This window comes from Anabrus simplex, chromosome 7 (genome assembly GCF_040414725.1).
Source record: "Anabrus simplex isolate iqAnaSimp1 chromosome 7, ASM4041472v1, whole genome shotgun sequence".
NCBI classification, from domain to species: domain Eukaryota; kingdom Metazoa; phylum Arthropoda; class Insecta; order Orthoptera; family Tettigoniidae; genus Anabrus; species Anabrus simplex.
Window position 1 is genome coordinate 105594016 of NC_090271.1, and position 15487 is coordinate 105609502.

Genomic DNA, 15487 nt, shown 5'->3' on the forward strand with positions numbered 1-15487 from the left:
GTCACCTCCTCTATATGGACATTACATACTGCTGACTGAGGTGGTGGTGGTGATTATTGTTTTAAGAGCAAGTACAACTAGGCAACCATCCTCTGTATAACACTAATCAGAGAGAAAAAAATGGAAGGGGTCCAACACTTCGTAAAATGAAGGTATTGGCCAAAGGAAGACAAGGGCCATGAAGGGCATGAAAATGAAAGACTCCCTAGGCCTACATACGTAATACTGTCGAGGTCTGAAAAGAACAAGAGTTGACCAGAGGAGGTCGGATAGGATAGATGAAAGTGAGGAGCCTGGCACAGGTAAGTGGAAGCAATGCTAGGACTCAGCTGAGGGCCCTGTGGTCGTCAACCCACACTCCAAAGTTCAGAGCCCCTGAGTCCCACTGCTGACTGAATACTTCTGCCTTCTGTAAATCATCACATATACACTCCTCTTGTTCATTCTTGATTCTTGGAATATTCTTGGACATTACATCATTAGCTTTTTTTTTTGCTAGGGGCTTTACGTCGCACCGACACAGATAGGTCTTATGGCGACGATGGGATAGGAAAGGCTTAGGAGTTGGAAGGAAGCAGCCATGGCCTTAATTAAGGTACAGCCCCAGCATTTGCCTGGTGTGAAAATGGGAGAGTGAGGCTTCTCTAATTTTGAACTCTTACGGGACGAGTTTGCCGTGCATTTAGGGGCGCACAGCTGTGAGCTTGCATCAGGGAGATAGTGGGTTCGAGCCCTACCGTTGGCAGCCCTGAAGATGGTTTTCCATAGTTTCCCATTTTTCACACCAGGCAAATGCTGGGGCTGTACCTTAATTAAGGCCACGGCCGCTTCCTTCCCATTCCTAGTCCTTTCCTATCCCATCGTCGCCATAAGACCTATCTGTGTCGGTGTGACGTAAAAAAAATTGTAAAAAATTTCGAACTCCCATGGTTCGTATGTCTTGACTCACACATTCTTCCCACTTCAGTTTAGGTCTTCCAACTTTCCTACTTCCTCTTGGCATGGTATTGAAGATTTTCTTGATCAGTCTGTTGTCGTTCATATGCATCTTTATTAGTTCCTCATTTGACGTTGGCACTGGGAAGGGCATCTGGCCATAAAAACATGCCAGATAAATTAATCTCACCTCATCCCCCGAACAAGTGTGAAGAAACGGGACTAAGAGGCATAAGTACCTGAAAAAGATTATTAAAAAACAGAATAAATGTTTTCTTCAGGTATTTTTTAAATTTTATACTGAATTATTTTTGACAAAATGAAGAACCTCATAGTTATCTCATTCATTAAACAATTTGTGGTAAAATTTCACTAACGGGGGTGCAAATAAGTGGTTAGGAATCCAACATGACGTGCCTCACACAATATCACAGTGTGCAACACAAGACATCCAACTTAGAAACTTAGGTGCGGCTAGTGACAAAACCATTGATCTGGATTTGTTAGGTCCGGATAATGACAAAACCATTGGTCTGGATTGGTAAGGTCTGGCTAGTGACAAAACCATTGGGTCTGGGTTTGTTATATCTAGCTAGTAGCAAGACCATTAGGCTGGGGGCAAGGAAAGGAGGTCTGGTGGGGTTAGTCCCCAGATTAGAGCGGCTCCACATTGACTTACCTTCATTATCACGTGACTTATCCTTTCAAACTTTTAAAGCGCTTACAAATGTACGTAAAGAATTATGTATGTTAGTCTCTACTACAGTCCAATAGGAATATCACATGATTCTTGCACGTAGAGAAGTGATATTTGTCACTAAACTTATCTCATAATCTACATAATTATACAGTCTCTGTTGAGGTCATGGTATTTTGTGCTTTTGCATATTATGTTGAGGTCATGTTATTTCTTGTTTTGGCATATTCTTTGGTGAAATTCATGTATCGCCAGCTTTGTTGATGCAGATCACATGTTGGGGTTTCCTTTTGTCCATCCCCTGTCAGTCATAGCATCTCTAGACTAGAACAGTTTCTTCTATTTCCTTTCACTTGTCTCATCGGAGGACCAGCAGTTTAACCACTTGTGCAGTGGATGGCAGCACTAAGTGATGACATATCAAGTCCTCGGTAAAGAAGGTTTCTCTTGTAAGTTTGTATGCAAGCCTTGAAACTGCAGTTTTCCTTCTCCCAGGGCTCTTTTCAGGAAGAACGCTTTTACCTTCTCTAGAGTCTCTAGATCTGTGATAAATGTTCCCAGATTAGTTCTAAACCATATATGATAATTGGCACTATTTTAGTGTTAAACAGAGTCATAGCCATATTCAGGGACATCTTTGTAATATTTTCCAAATCATGCATGGCTAAGGAAAATATATAATAACTTCATCTTGGTCAATGAAATAAAATGTGTCTTAAAGGAAAATTTAAGTAAATTTACATAACAGGAACTTGTTTCAGCCCCATTGAGCCTTCTTCAGCCTTGAAAACAAAAATACGAAGTCTAAAAACACTGAAAAAAATGAAATGGCATATGGGTTTTAGCGCCAGGAGTGTCCGAGGACATGTTCGGCTTGCCAAATGCAGGTCTTTTGATTTGACGTCCGTAGGCGACCTGCACGTCCTGATGAGGATAAAATGATGATGAAGACAACACATACACCCAGACCCCGTGCCAGCGAAATTAACCAATGATGGTTAAAACTCCCGATCCTGTCGGGAATCGAACCTGGGACCCCTGTGCTAAAATACTAAAAGTCATTTGAAAGATCAAATCTTGAAATACTTTTATCTTTTTGGAGATGGCTCGTGAAAATAGTTCCTCGTATAAATTTTGTGGTGAAAACTGTGGACAGCAAACCGTGTAACTGTATGCCTCAGCTCGTAGTTGGCGATCTCCAATATGTCTGCAGATATTTCAATTTGTTATAGTATATATTGTATGAACCTGCATGTTATTGGAATGGCGGTAGTGGGGAATGTTGTGTGTGAGGAAAGGAACATTAAGGGCATCATAAACACCCAGTTCCCAGGCCAGGGATAATAATCATTACAATTTAAAAACCCTGACCAGGCCGAGAATCGAACCCGGGGCCGCCGAGTGACAGGCTGACACGTTGCCCCCTACACCGCGGGGCCGGACTTATCTCCCACATTCATCTCATGTTTTCCAATGTTGTGTACTGTTCTTATAACAAATCTTTTTCTTCTCGTGCACATCTGACATCTGTTATCCATTACTTCATGGTTTGTTATTGGCATTATATCATTGCTTTCACATTGGGTTGTTAATTTTTCTTTTTAATTGGTTTCTTTCTTTATTCGTGTCAGAAGTACCAAATTTACATACAAATATTTAAAAAATAAACATGATATCTACATTCCTACTATACAAATATACAGGTCTATTATACAAACAATCACAGATAAAGCAACAATTCGAGATCTATATGATTTTTGCCCAATATTGGGCGACGTCAATAGAGTTGGGGGAGGCTGCAATCAAGTCTTTCATAGTGCACATTGAAGGACATAAAACACATAGATGTTGGATCGTCTGCTCCTCTCCGCAATCACAAAGTGATGAATTGCTTGGGGAAACCCCACTTACTTTTGTTCTGCCAACTTCTGTACGGAGTCTCCTGGTGTCCACATGGAAGACTTTCCTTTGGCTCTATCCAGTTGGAAAGGTGGTTGACTCTTTCTTTCCACATTTTACCCTAGCATTCTCTGCTTTCCCCTCAAGGTTAACTGATGTGCGGGGAAAACGTTTCTAGATTTTAGCCTCTGTGTGGCTGAGTGGTATCCATAGATAGGATGTGCTTCTGAAGAAGATGATTGGAGCCTTTCTTTGTTAGCTGCTATCTCCTCACGAATCTCACCGGGAGCAATACCAACTAAAAGTTGGATCTTCTCAATGGGTGTAGGTTTCAAACATCCAGTAATGATCCTGCAGATTTCGTTTAGAGCAATGTCAACCTTCTTCGTATGAGCTGACCTGTACCAAACCAGGGAGGCATATTCTCCTGCAGAGTAGCATAGAGCTAGAGCTGATGTTCTAATTGTTTGTGGTTGTGTTCCCCAACTTGTTCCTGACAATTTTCGTAGAATGTTGTTTATAGCAGCTATATTTTGTTTTAAGTTTCATTTGGTGCCAGTTATGATATCAGTTTTAATCCTTTTCATGTCCCATGTTGTTTTCTGCTTCCATTTTGTGCGTCAAATTTTCTATATGTCCAACGCGCATCCAGGATAGCTGCCGTAAAGATATCCCGACTAGATCTCAGGATTCATTATTTTCGTAAAGATTTTATCGTGGGATTCAGGTCTATTATACAAACAATCACAGATAAAGCAACAATTCGTGAGCTAGATGATTCTTGCCCAGTATTGGGCGACATCAATAGCGATGTAAACCTGTCTATCATCAGAATTGATGGGCGTCTCCATCTGACATATCATGAAATTGCAAGAAAATGGATAATTCTACAGCTTAAATCTAAGTTGATCTTTGTTACTGTGGGAAACATCAATTACACATTATTATTAATTAATGTCATTCATTCAAGAAAGTAAGAATTAAGTGGATGAGAAAAGTAAAAAGTGAGAATTAAGTTTAAAATTTGATTAATATTCATTCTTCTCATATGTAATAATCATTTGTGCTCATATAATTGGCATCAATTATGTTATTTACCTTCTTGCCTCTCCTATCTTTCATTATTTTTACAATATATTACAATTGAAATGGATTATTAATTATATTTTTTTTAAATATCCATTAAAAAATATCTAAATTGTATCTTGACATGGGAAATTGTTAGTTGTATCGGTCTGAAGGATCATTCTGTACATTATCATATTGTTTGTTATTCAAGAATCACCTAAATCACAACATGTTTCCTTATTTTACATTAGTTTTCATTAACTTTGCTTAGGACAAGTTTTGTTAACATAAGATTGATATTTTATTTTGTAGCATTTCACTATAAGCTTCTGGAAAATATAAGTTTCTCACTCGACAGCAATAATCTGCTTCTATTCAATGCTATGTTAATCATCATCATTCTTTATATCAATTCATTTTTTAACGTAAATAATCTTTGGGCATGTCTAACAGGATGATAAGATTCTAAAATTTGACCAAATATATTCATTAATAACCTAATGTGCAAGTTATTCTAATTATTTTGCCTAAGGAAAATCAATTTTGAAGACACTGTATAGTATCTACTCTCAATTATATTTATCACACAATATGATAGTAATTACCAGTATCCATGTTAATCTCCATTATGCCATCATTATTTGGGAAAAATTGGATTTTAAAATAGTAATGTTAAGTTATAATATCCATGTGCATAGCCAGTTACCGGTATTCTTATAAGAATTCCTTTTTTTGATGATCTTGACCTACAATGACATTCCATAAGTAAGTAAAAAAAAAAAAAAAAAAAAAAAAAAAAAAGAAGAGAGAGAGACCCCCCCCCCACGACCACGTCCCCATTAACCTACGATGTGGATTCTCAGACAGTGTACTGCTACTGTATAATAAACATATATGATCTTGCTGTGTGTCAATATTCCTTTCCTTACTCTTAAAATAAATCATTTATATCTCATTCAACAAATTCTTCATTCACAACATATAGCATTGTTATGTTTTCATCATAACTCATTTTACCGTATATCACTTCATATTCCTTCATATATTTCAACTATATATATCTTACCTAACGCTCAAATAACCTTATTTCCATTTACTCGCAGTATCGGATCAATACCCTATCAAATAACGTTAAGATGTTTTCAGTCTACCAGTATCTCCATATTCAATGAATATCATGCACGGTAACATATAACCTCTACACATCGTAATGTCACTTGGCATTGCGTATCGAAGATCCTAAAATTATCCCTCTTATTAACATTTCACATATGGTACAGAATAGCATGGCTAATTGGGATTCTTTGTTTCATTAGAACACTATTAACACTTTATTACACTTCCTAACTTGGGTTTGTCTTAATATTTGGTGAAGACTACCTATTCCCGTATATCGTTGGCATAAATAATACTTGCAAGAATATAATGTAATTTAAGTCATTCTGAAGACTCTAAACACATATCTATCAATGTAGGCTTTAACTACAGACATCCTAACTTTGTTATTATTTATCTATACACATGATTTTAGAAAACTTATCTTTTTCCATCGCTTTCCGGAATGATATTTATCATTTGGTCATCCTCTACAGCTCTGGATTTTGGTCATTCTATTTGCTGGCATCGTTGATGTCATCGTGGGCCAGGAGTCATCTCAGCCATGTCGATCCAGTTCGGAATCATCCAGATAGTCGACTCCCAACCTTCAAAAACTTGCGTGAGAATACAGAATACAATGATGAAATCAGCTGTGACATTATAACAGTTTCAAAGCCTTCTAACATGAATTATATAATTGGGTTCCACTTAATATAACTTCATATAATAACAATGTTTCTGTTAGATCTCCAATATGTCTACAGTTATTTAAATTTTTTACAGAAAAGAATGGCTTTAATAGTTGTTTATTGTCTCTACTGTGATATAGTGAATATTATTTCTTGAAATTACGGCTTGTCATTGCTCTGCTTGTTTGCCGCTGCAAATCAGTTTATGTAACGTATTTTATTACTTTATGCATATTTGTTAAATCTTATAATATCTTATGCTGTAGACTTATATATATCCTGTAAACAGCTTTTCTTTCTTATTTCCTTCACTCTTAATAAGAATTTGATGCATTTTGACCACTTCTTCTTCAGAACACGTCCATGCACTTGAGTCAGGCTTTCATCTGTATTTTTAAAATGTGTCATCCTTAACAATTTGAATATCTATTTTGTCTTGGTCACTGCCACCATGATTTTATTACTTCCGATTTTGTGTTACTCTCAGTTCCTCGATATCGTATGTAATTTATTAATTGTATCTAACTTCATTACTAGTAATCGCGTCCGTCTTAATTCGCTTCCGGCTCAGTTGTTTGTTTGTTCTGTTGTTCATAACTCAGAAGTGAGAGGTTTGGCAAATCCAAGCAACACGAGCCAGCCAGCAGGCTTGTCTTCATGGTAACTGCACTGGGTCAGCCTTTGCTTCTACGGCAACCATACCTCAGTGTCCTGCTTATTTTACAGACTAACGTAACCTAGATATGTGCTACTTACATAATATTAATACATATTTGAGTCATTGAGTGCTCTAAATTAAAATGTAAATACTGTAAAACTGTTTATTTAAATGATAAGTCTTCATTATTGTCAGCATAATAGTATCAGTTACATCAGAGTTTAAATGTTTAGCTCAACTGTCATGTAGTATCATGCATGAGAGATGTCTAGATTAGCGTGGAATCACATGCGAGCACTCAATTCTGCTAGACATCACAATTAATGGTTATGAATTTCATGTTTTTGGTCCGTATTGAACTGAGAATAATATATAAGTAATAATAATAACAACGTAAACGTTTCCACCTTTTCAACACTAAAATATATTCACAAAATTATAAATTACACGGTAAATAATTTAATCAAAGGTACTTTTCCAAGACAATTACACTTTCTCCCGCACCCTTCAGCCCCACCTTAAGCCCTCTTCCTAAGTCATATATAATTTTATATATGTCATTTCAATACAAGAACTTACTGATTTCCATGATTATTATTTTTACAACACCCCATTTATACTTTATTCTTTGTTAAAAACCTCTTAGTATGTATATTCCTTGTATTATTAACTATTACCATAATAACATCTCATTTCACTTGTTATTCTTTAAAATAACATTTTCTTAGGATTTCGCCAAAAGTGATCTTTGCTCCAATACGGCTGATGATGACCCCTAGATGGGTCGAAACTAGTACCGTGTAATTTATAATTTTGTGAATATATTTTAGTATTGAAAAGGTGGAAACGTTTACGTTGTTATTATTATTACTTATATATTAGACATCACAAACCCGTATGGCACTCCTCAGCAACTGAGTAGTAAGCCCCAGTGTTTCGTGATTATGAACGAGCAGCTGCACAGGCACAAGGGTCTGGGTAACAAGCAACATACAATGAACATATCTTGAATGGTACAATATCATCCTCAACCTGCGAGTGGTCACTATATGAGATTTTCTCTCACATTATTTTTTATTGTGATATTACTTCACAGTGATGAAAGGGATGTGACTGTTCCCTCTTCTAACTAACTTTATAACTGTCGTGAGTGGAGCGATTCACGTTTGAAGGGTAAGCACCCCCTCCCCTAGTCAGAACAAAAGGGCCTATGTGTCTGTGCGCGCTGCATGAGAGTTTCTCTCATCGCGCGACTAATGACGTTGGTGTTATGTTGAAGTGGAGCGGGAAACTTACTCCTGTTGTACACGTTAGTATTTGTATTATGAGCACTTCTTGTTTTTGAAAATGTTATTTTGTTCAGAAACCTTGCTTTGTACGTAAATATTACTAGATATAATACATGTGTGAGATTTTATTTTTTACAACTTCAGGACGGAAGGTGTTCTTATGTACATTGCATATGTTATTTTAAGTAGTAATTTGTGGCTTTAATAAACAGCTAATCATTTCATTTTTATCTAAAATATATAAGGTAGAACTTGCGTTTCATTTCAGTAGTAAACTTCAGCCTTATGCCCCACAAAACTGTGACAAATGTCATATTTATTTTAATGTGAGAGAATATCTCACGGGCGACCGCTCACATTACATTTCAGCTAGCAACCACTCACGGGTTAATAGATACTGTTGACATGACAGTCAACTTTCAGAGCCTTTTCATTCTTGTAATGATTGTGTTAGTAATTGTTGTTATGAATTTCAGATATCATGGACATGTATTGTTGCGGTTTTAATGGATTTGGACAGCTCGGAACCAGTTCTCCTTGCAGTGACTTCACTTGGTTTCAATTTCAGAATGTGACTGATGTAATGTTTTCCTTTTCTAGTGCAGTCATTTTCTCAGGTAGGAACATCACTTAAGTTATGCACTCACTTGTTCACTATTTACTTCTCGTACTAAAAATGTTCCAGATGTGTGAGCCTATCTTTGTATAAGAATGGCTGTCTGTATACCCCCATTTTGCTTCTCTATGGCTTTGACAATTGCTTTGTAGCCTGAAGGCTAGTTTACATGATGACACTGGGTTTTGCAACTAATTTTATGAAACAGATTTCATGAAAGTAATTGCATGAGTGATTGTTCATGTGGTGATACTAGTGCATACGGTAGTTTCATGATATCTTCTGCATTTTCTTCAATATTATCTGATTATTATTGATGCTCACATCCTTGCAGTAACTACAGTCATGGCAGAGATGTTGTTAGCAACTCTGAAGGCTGAGAAAAGAAACAGATGAATATGGAATAGCAAATACATAAATAGAAGACAGTATTTAACATGCCCTGCAACTTTACTGAAAAATATATTTGTAGAAGAGTTAAGAACCTAAAAAGAAAATCTCGAACTCTATATCTTGATGTGATATTTTGTAAATGTTAATAAATCATGTGTAACAGATTTAAATAACTTCTTTTGGAAACTATTTTTTTCAGGAGGGAATCAGCATTGTTGAACTAGAGAACTCTTGACTTATAAATTTAATCCATATCACTACTGGACTTAAATACCAAATATTAAGATTGGTGGATGTTCCAACCAATGTAGCATTGATTCGAGACTACGTGTACACAAAATAATAATAATAATAACAACAACAATAATAATAATAATAATAATAATAATAATAATAATAATAATAATAATAATAATAATAAAACAGTAATAATAATAATAATAATAATAATAATAATAATAAAATATTACAAAAATAATATTAATTGACACTAAATGCGAATAGGGAAATAGTTAAATGACACAGTGGCGGTGATTTCATATCAAAGCTTGGAAATGAGACAGTAGCTATCAATGCACAAAATCAAATAAGACATGAAGGAATCTAGGGTAAACTCAGACACGTTAAATTTAAAACTTTGAAAATGATATTAAGCAAGAAAATACCGAAATGCAACGGAATTAAATTAAATCAAATGAAATCAGAAAACATTGAAAATAACATGAAAATAGCACTTACCATGGAAAGCTGGAGGACGGTCAGGTGGAAAAGATGCGGCCTAATCGCATCCCGCACGCGAAGCAGCCTAAGGCCGGAAATTAACAAATCACAATCCACCAATGGGAAACAAATCCCACTAGATTCCCTATCTTTTCGCCAATAGGAAATATCGTTATTTTAGCGAATGAAATTGCATGACCATATATGGTCATGTTAAGATAGTTAGCAACTTCTCGAGATTTCCTATTGCGACACCTATTTCAACAGCAATAACCGCATGTGCGGTATAGGATGTTTCACAACTAAAGCACCTTTACATTTTCAAATGATACCAAATCACATTACAAACATCAAATTAACATTTGGTCAAGTTACATAAAATTTGAATACAACAATCACTTCAAAATACCTTTTGCATCTTGCAATGTTCATACTGTTCAATATATCTTGATGTTTCCCTATTTAAAAAAAATTATTACAAACATGTTCCAATTACATAAAAAGTATTCCAGCAGAGTCCACAGTTCTTATTTCTTCATTTCTCAGAATACAATATATTACAAACAAAAATGAAATCCTGCTGTCCTTTCTGGATGACAAAAATGCAATTCTGCTGTTCTTTCTTGATGACACACCTATCACACATGTCACTACTGGACTTAAATACCAAATATTAAGATTGGTGGATGTTCCTCCTAATCTATACAAAATATATTTGGTACACAATACTATGATATAATGGTACTAGTTTTGGCTCTGCATGGGGATATCCTCAGCCATATCAACCATGAAGATATTAAAAACTAAATAGTTTAAGCATTAAAATGTTTCTTGACATACACACTTAAAATCAGTTTGTTACATTAGAGCATGATAAAATGAGTCTGTGCTTGTGTTGATGACGTTTAAAATAGTTTTCAAGTGTGCACAAAACTAGCTTCCATGCCAGTCAACAGTTCTCAACAAACAAAAAGTCTTTTAAAAATGATGTACGTTCATTGCCGTTAGAGTTCCGTCTGCGCCACTCTCTGCAGCACTGAATGTGGAGCATAAGTTTAGTGTGTTGACACACCAACAGGTAGTGCACGTGTTCATTTAAGTAAGTTCATACCAGATGCATTTTGGTCGTGATATGACCATACGGAAAGTTAATAAGTTTTACTGGGAAGGTGCAATGACACTCAATTTGCACAAATTTCAATCTTTGAGAAGGTAAGTTCCAAAATGGAACATTAAGTTCTGTAGTAATGTCATAGCTTTTAATACAGATGCAGTGACTGTAGGAGAAATATTTGTGAGATTAATGAAGTGACCAGTATCAACAAAATTAAGTGGAACTCATTTTGTATTTGTATTCTGTTGATGACAAAGCTTCAGAAACAATTACTTTGTTCATCTGTAATTTATTACTAATAGTCCCTGTTGTAATTTGTTTTCCTTTAATAGGGGATGGTGTTTTAATCTCCGGACTTGTTGGTGAAAAGGATAATCAATTAAGAAAACTAGAACCGCCTGGAAAAGGCAAGTTCTTGCAGGTAAGTGTTGTAAGTCATGTTAGGTCCGTAACAAGAAGTTCTATTCGGAAAAACTAATCTATTGAAAAATGCAAGTGTACATTAGTATGAGAAGTGTCAGTTAATGGAACCCATGAGTCCCCTCGCTAACTCCTGAATTTGGATTTTGAAATAATACCTGTCTAAGAGAAGGGTGACATTAAACATACAGTAAATACATCTGTTAAAACTTGAAACATCAGTTACTTATATTCACAATAGCACAAGAAAATACAACAATATCACTACACCTACTTCTTCAGCCAGTCAAGGATAGACATTTGCCTTTTCTTCTCATATTGTTTTACAAATATAGTTTTTTCTCTAACACACTGCATGACAATAACACACTGTCCTCGACATCAAACTGCTGCAGATATCTTCTTGCAAATTATAGCCCTTGAACCACCTGCACAAAAGTCACCTTTTCAGCCACACTTTTAGCCTCCTCCACTTTATCTTCTTCCCCATTGTCATTCACCTTTCCAGATGTGTAGTCCTCCAGTATTTGATCTACAGTTCAGACCTCAGCAGTGCTCAAATCATCGTCAAATGTGATATACAGTAATTATTAAAGTCAGTGTCAGCCAGCTTAAATGCAAGCCAGTTAACAGTCTCTTGCTCCGTTAACACTTTAGCCACCAGCTGCCTGAGCAGCTTGCCTCTGATGGGGCCCAGCCATTTTTAAAAAGCCACCTTCTTGACAGCTGAGTTCTACATTAGTGCATATTAAAGAAATCATTATTGAAAAAGATATTTACAAAAGACAAAACTCACTATTTTTATTTACACCTGTATCTACGTCAAGAGAGCCTCCGTGGCTCAGGCGGCAGTGCACCGGTATCTCACCGCTGGGTTCCGTGGTTCAAATCCCGGTCACTCCATGTGAGATTTGTGCTGGACAAAGCAGAGGCGGGACAGGTTTTTCTCTAGGTACTCCGGATTTCCCTGTCATCTTTCATTCCACCAACACTCTCCATTATCATTTCATTTCATCTGCCATCCATTAATTGATGCCCGAGAGGAGTGTGACAGGCTTCGGCAGCTGGCACAGTTCCTATCCTCACCCTATATGGGGGCTTCCATTCATTCCATTCCTGACCCGGTCGAATGACTGGAAACAGGCTGTGGATTTTCATTATCATCTACGTCAAATATTAGAACCAATGGAAAGGAGATTCAGGGTCATTTTTCCTGTCCAGATTACTATTCATCCTTCCAGCACTTTTGCTGCAAACATAATCACACTGACTTTCACTATCTGAAACTATCAGATCATCAGCTGAATCATTATTGTGCAAAATAGTATCACATATTTCCTCTTCGAAAATCACTCAATTACTACAAAATATACTCGTGCTTGAAGGCTTGTCTGCTACACAACCACTGTCACTTGCTATTTTGCTCAGTTTGAGAAGCATCAAAATTGGCTTGTAAATGAGTGAAAGAACACAGGGGAAGGGCTTGTGCAGTATCAAGAAGAAAGTCATCTACCAGGAAAAAAGAAACATCTAGGTAGAACTCTTCTGGTCTCCGAAAACGCAAGCATATTGGAGGGTGCTACACTGAACGAGCGCTAAATGACTTTACTCCTGGGTCACAGAAGATGATATGCTTAAATAACCATACTCCTCTATGGGAGCCTGGTAATTAATGCAAATACATCTTCACAGTCACCATCTTCACCGTCTGAAGCAATTCTGAATTGTTGATTTGGTTGTACGTCTCCAGACTTCAGCCGCAAAGTGGAGAACTGATAGAACATTTAATTTAATTTTAGATCCATCATCAAGCAATCCCCCATCAATCATTGCCACAACTTTTATGATTAGCTGCTGCAATAGTGGTACATGAAAGTCTGATTGATGCCCAGATCCAGATGCAGGTGATTTGTGCAGTTTGAGGGTAAAAATACAACCTTATCATTTCTGAGAGAATTAGTGTTCTTGGGATGAGTTAAGCATTGGTCAATAAACAGAAGAATGTTTCTGTTTTTTGGAACCCATTTGCCGATCCAACTGAAAGAGATACTCTTCGAAAATTACAGATGTCATCCAGGCTTTTGAATTGGTTCTGTACTTCATTGATAGCTTTCGTATGTTCTTGAAGCACCGAGGCTTGTTAAATTTTCCAATAACAAGTGGTTGGGGTTTTCCACCTCCAAAAACATTACAGACGAGAAAAGCTTTAACCCTCTACTCAGATTTTATACCACCATGGCTAGGGTCTTCTTCAAAGGTTAAGGTCTTGCTGGGTTGAAGGTTATAGATAAACCTGGTTTCATCAACATTGAACTCTTCTTTCACTTCATAACACCGAACTCGATAGCTGGAGTCGCTTAAGTGCGGCCAGTATCCAGTAATCGGGAGATAGCAGGTTCGAGTCCCACTGTCGGCAGCCCTGAAGATGGTTTTCCGTGGTTTCCCATTTTCACACCAGGCAAATGCCGGGGCTGTACCTTAATTAAGGCCACGGCCGCTTCCTTCCAATTCCTAGGCCTTTCCTACCCCATCGTCGCCATAAGACATATCTGTGTCGGTGCGACGTAAAGCAAAATAACAAGAAGAATCACTTCATAACCTTCAATTAGCTGTGGAAGCTGATCTTTCACGTCTCTGACCATAGCAGGATTAATAGCGGCACTCTCCCCAGAAATAGTCTAGTAATCAAGATTGTCTTTTCTTGAACTGGTCGATCCAGTTGTTTGATAATCTGAAGCTGTTGATCGCACCAATATGTAGCGCCTTCTCCTTCAGATGTGATCCATCAATGCATACATTGGCAGCCTGAGCTTGCTTAAACCAACTTTTGAGGAAGTAGGGTAATGACACTATATATCGAACACCCTTTAAATATCGAACAGTTCACACATCTCGTTGCAAAATAAGGATACCGAAAAGTTTACGTAACATCTGAGATTTCTAAATAAACCCTTCAAAACTTAGCTTTATCAATCGATAGGTCGAAGTCGTCACTGTGTTGGTGAGCGCGGGAAAGTCTCAGAACTTTGGAGTTGGCAGGATTTTGATGAGATTGTTGTATTGTTACTAAGGTGCAGTGACCTTGTGATTACTTGTTTTTGCTGGTAAAATAGTGCCTTCAGAAGGTATCCTTTAAATAATAGGTTGTGTTAACATACATACATGTTTATTAATTACTTGTATTGTGAGTTTTCACCTATCTTCATATTTATTTCTAAAATAAAATACTGTTCGATATTTGACTCCCATTTTATAATATTGAAAGGACGTTCGATAAATGAGGTTCATTTAATACAAAAACAACCCTTAATACCAAACACCATAGGAAATTAATGGGCTGTTTATGATTTTAATTCATAGTATTTTATTTGGCGCCCAAGTCCGGATTTCTGTGGTCATGAATGCTGAGGCGTCTATCTGTAACTATCGGGTATAGTTAGATTTCCTTTACGATGTCTTGTGTCTGTCTGATGCCGTACATTGTTCTAATCACTTTATTTAACAATCCTGTCACTATCAAAGGTTTCTCGTCGGCGGCAGATAAAGTGGCGTTGACAAGAGGGGGTGTGTAGGGGCAGTTACCCAGCACTCCTTGGAAAAATAAAAACAATTTTATTACATTTTAGCCATTTAAAACTAGAAAGCAGAAAATAATTGTTATTGCAGTTCTTGTTTATTTCCTTAACTAGTGCTCAGAGCTTGACTATGGTCAAAATTAAGACGCCCAACGGGTCCAAAAAGCCAAAGTTAAACCTGTTGAAAAAATGAAACGGTGTCAGTATTCATTATCTGCCTTGACTGAAGCTGTTCAGCAGGTTAAGTTCGGTATGATGTCGCAAAGGCAGCCATCTAAAACATACCTGGTCCTTTTAACAATGTTAAACGACAAA

General features: G+C 36.8%; 1 protein-coding gene across 1 annotated transcript in view; it reads left to right on the top strand.

The window, feature by feature from the left end:
• The first annotated feature begins 7989 nt into the window (after positions 1–7989).
• The window catches only part of LOC136877716 (uncharacterized), a 70555-nt gene continuing 63057 nt past the window's right edge, over positions 7990–15487 (top strand). The window contains exons 1-3 of the mRNA XM_067151927.2: positions 7990–8023; positions 8811–8951; positions 11510–11598. Coding sequence (XP_067008028.2) covers positions 7990–8023; positions 8811–8951; positions 11510–11598 — 264 coding nt within the window. The remainder of the gene's footprint in view (positions 8024–8810; positions 8952–11509; positions 11599–15487) is intronic.